Source organism: Galeopterus variegatus, unplaced genomic scaffold (assembly GCF_000696425.1).
Source record: "Galeopterus variegatus unplaced genomic scaffold, G_variegatus-3.0.2 Scaffold4632, whole genome shotgun sequence".
Taxonomy (NCBI): domain Eukaryota; kingdom Metazoa; phylum Chordata; class Mammalia; order Dermoptera; family Cynocephalidae; genus Galeopterus; species Galeopterus variegatus.
In genome coordinates this window covers 144,916-148,063 of record NW_007730743.1, presented here as the reverse complement: position 1 = coordinate 148,063, position 3,148 = coordinate 144,916, and the positions used below count along the sequence as shown (strand labels likewise).

The window sequence follows — 3,148 nt, the reverse complement described above, 5'->3', positions numbered from 1 at the left end:
CCAGCGAGTGCCGCGCGGACTAGAGCGGCCGCCTTGCGCCCGCGGGGAACGCCGGGATGCTGGCGGCCAGTCCGCGGAGGCCTCGCCCGGGCGCTGGGCGGCCCGGCTCGGGGCGCCGGGAGGCGGGGCTGCGTCTGGACCGGTGTTTTTGCATATTGCGTCCCACAAGCCTCCGCGGCTGCGAGGCCGCGATGGGGCGGTGACATTCTCAACATCTGAGGGGTTTTGGTTAATAAATGAGGTTTAAAGTGAGTGTGATGATAGGAGAGATGGTCTGTTACGAAGACATCGAATGAGTTATGCTGAGTGTATGCTAACGACAAGTGCACCTAACTGTAAAGTGTTTTTACTGGGAGGCTTTAAATACCTGTGGGTAGAGCCCGTACGTCGTGCTCGCTTCGGCAGCACATATACTAAAATTGGAACGATACAGAGAAGATTAGCATGGCCCCTGCGCAAGGATGACACGCAAATTCGTGAAGCGTTCCATATTTTTAGTAGGCTTTCCGCCCTTCGACGACACCTTGACGTCACGGGCCTACAACGTCATCGGGCCTTGCTTGCCCCGCCCCCCTGCACTCCGCCGAGGGCGGGGATTGGACCCGTCTACGTTTTGCTCTAATCCCAGCTCGCCCACGTTTCGCCTGTGGTCCGCCAAGGTGAATCAGCCCCCGTCTGTCCCCTGCCACCCTGGGTCTTCAGACCTGACTCTGGAGGGGTAGGACCTGGGGGTGCATCTGCCTCTTGCCACCGGCACGACCTGGGCCCTCCAGGGGACGACGGGGCGGACAGGACTCTGCAAGCCAATGCCTGGCGGCAAAACGGTGTGCACCCGGCCCCTGAACCCCAGGAAGGAGTCCTTAGAGCCGAAACGCCCCCCGCTTGGCTGCCACCGGGCTGGGACTGCGCCTGCCCCCTCCACCAACGCCTGGCTCCCACGCAGCCTTGACACATCCCACCCAGATGTCCCGGCCCTTAAGCGTTTTTTAAACACTTCGGACCCAGCGTTTATTGAGCGCCTACTGTATGCCAGATGCTTCTGCCTCACGCTGCAAAGCGAGGCTGGTATTGGCCAAAGCAAGAATCCTGGAAGGGCAAAGGGAGAGGGGAGACAGGCTCTGCATGGGCCAGGACACTTGAGTGGTGGCCCCGGGAAGGACAACTGAACACTCAGGCCTGCGGCGATCAGAGACACTTAAATGGTTGAGGGAAATGAGTTTACAGCACTCCAAGGCCTGTGTAAATGTCGGGGACACAGCAGTGGCCTCACAGAGCTCCAGACCGGCAGGGAAACAGGCGAAGAGCCAAGCGGGTGTCTGGCTCCTGGTGGTGAGCATCACACCGTGAGGGACACGGACAGGGGCCACTGAAAGAGATGCGGACATGGTGGGCATTAGTCCCTTCTGAGCTGGATTGGGTGGTCGGGGAGGGAAGTGACTTCAGCTGTGACCAGGAGGCTGAGAGACCCTGGGAGGCCTAACGGCCAGTTTCCTAATCCCCTAGAGTCATCCTCTTCCTGCTGCATAGAGGGTGCCCTGCATGGAGGCCAGCACACAGTAGGTGCTCAATAAATGCACAATCTTGAAATTATGATGGATCACGCTCTCTCTTACTAGTTGCAAAGAGAGAAAGAAATTGACTTTCCCAACGGAGAAACCGGGTGGGCGTCCCCTTGATTGGGGAGCAAACCCAGCCTGGCTGTGGGGGGAGGTTGGGGGCCTCTGACCGAGGCAGTGGGGAGCCGCCAGCTTTTCCTGGACTTCGAATTCTCCGTCCAGTGCGTTCCAATGTGTTAGCCAGTCCAGGGTTCCTGAGCATGCAAAATGTGGCCAGTGGGACTGAGGAACAGAATTTTACACTTAACTGTTTCTTGTTACTAATTTATGTTTAAACAACCCGTGTGTGTCCCCGGCTGGGATCTGGGGCTCACTGCCATGGAACAGAAACACAGGCCTCCAAGAGCGAGTTCAACTTCACCATGAGTTCCAGCTGTGCAGCCAGCCGCGGGACAGCTGCCGGCCTCCTCAAAAAACCATCACTGTGGGACCGGCAAGGGACAGTTTTAAGTCTAAACCAAAAAGGACCAGAGATAGAGAATGGCCGGACACAATGCATGACCTTTTGGAGACAGTCGGGGAAATGTGAAGACGGGCTGGATGTCAGGATGCTGTGATGTCATTCTTCTTTGTTTGGGGTGTGCCAGTGGCACTGGAGTGGGGAGCCCAGGGCAAGGCCGGTGGCATGGGGGTGGGGAGCCCTGTGGGCAGTTTAGGGGAGGCTCACTGAAAAGGTGACAGGTGGAAAGAGTGTTCCAGGCAGAGGGCACAGCCAGGGCAAAGACCCTGAGACAGGGCTGGATGTCATCAGTTGAGGCACAGCGAGGAGACGGCCCGGGTGTGCCTGGAGCAGAGGGAGTGAGGGAGGACATGGGGGACATAAGGCCAGAGTGGTGGGTGGGGCAGGTCACACAGGGCCTGGAGGACATCTCTGTCAAGGGGGCAATGGGAAGCCATGGACTGATTGGGAGCAGAGAAGGTCCCTGAACTGCTCTGGAGTTAAAGCCTCCTTCTGATGGAGATTCTATGGTTATTTACTTTTTTATTTTATTTTATTTTTCAAAAGATGACCGGTAAGGGGATCTTAACCCTTGACTTGGTGTTGTCAGCACCACGCTCACCCAGTGAGCCAACCGGCCATCCCTACATGGGATCCGAACCTGGGGCCTTGGTGTTATCAGCACCGCACTCTCCCGAGTGAGCCACAGGCCGGCCCCTGGTTATTTTTTGTTATTATTACTGTCTTGCTGTTGTGGCACTCTGCATGTTGCCCCAAAGGTGTCCTCCAGAGGAAGCTGCAGGAGCGAGCTGCTAAGATCCCCGTTTGACCCAAAAGGCAGAGAGAAAAGAAAGCATCCAAAGCCCCACCTGGGCATGCCCTATGCCCCCACTGTGATGCCCAGCCTGGGGTGCTGCCTTGACCCCCCTGGGGACCCACTGAGAGCCTGGGCACTTGGGGAAGGGATTGCCCAGAAAGGGGCTGCCGTGAAGGGGTCACGATGCCCCATGGGCCACCCGCCCCAGGACCTCTGCCGCACCTGCAGCTCCCTGTGCCCGCCACCAAGATCCGCTCCCCACCCCCCAGCCCCCCG

At 58.1% G+C, this 3,148-nt stretch overlaps 1 protein-coding gene across 1 annotated transcript in view; it reads right to left on the bottom strand.

The window, feature by feature from the left end:
- Window positions 1-154, bottom strand: part of TMEM259 (transmembrane protein 259) — a 10,305-nt gene extending 10,151 nt beyond the window's left edge. Inside the window, exon 1 of the mRNA XM_008588021.1 lies at window positions 21-154. Within this exon, the coding sequence (XP_008586243.1) occupies window positions 21-154 (134 nt within the window). The remainder of the gene's footprint in view (window positions 1-20) is intronic.
- Between the last annotated feature and the right edge of the window lie 2,994 nt (window positions 155-3,148).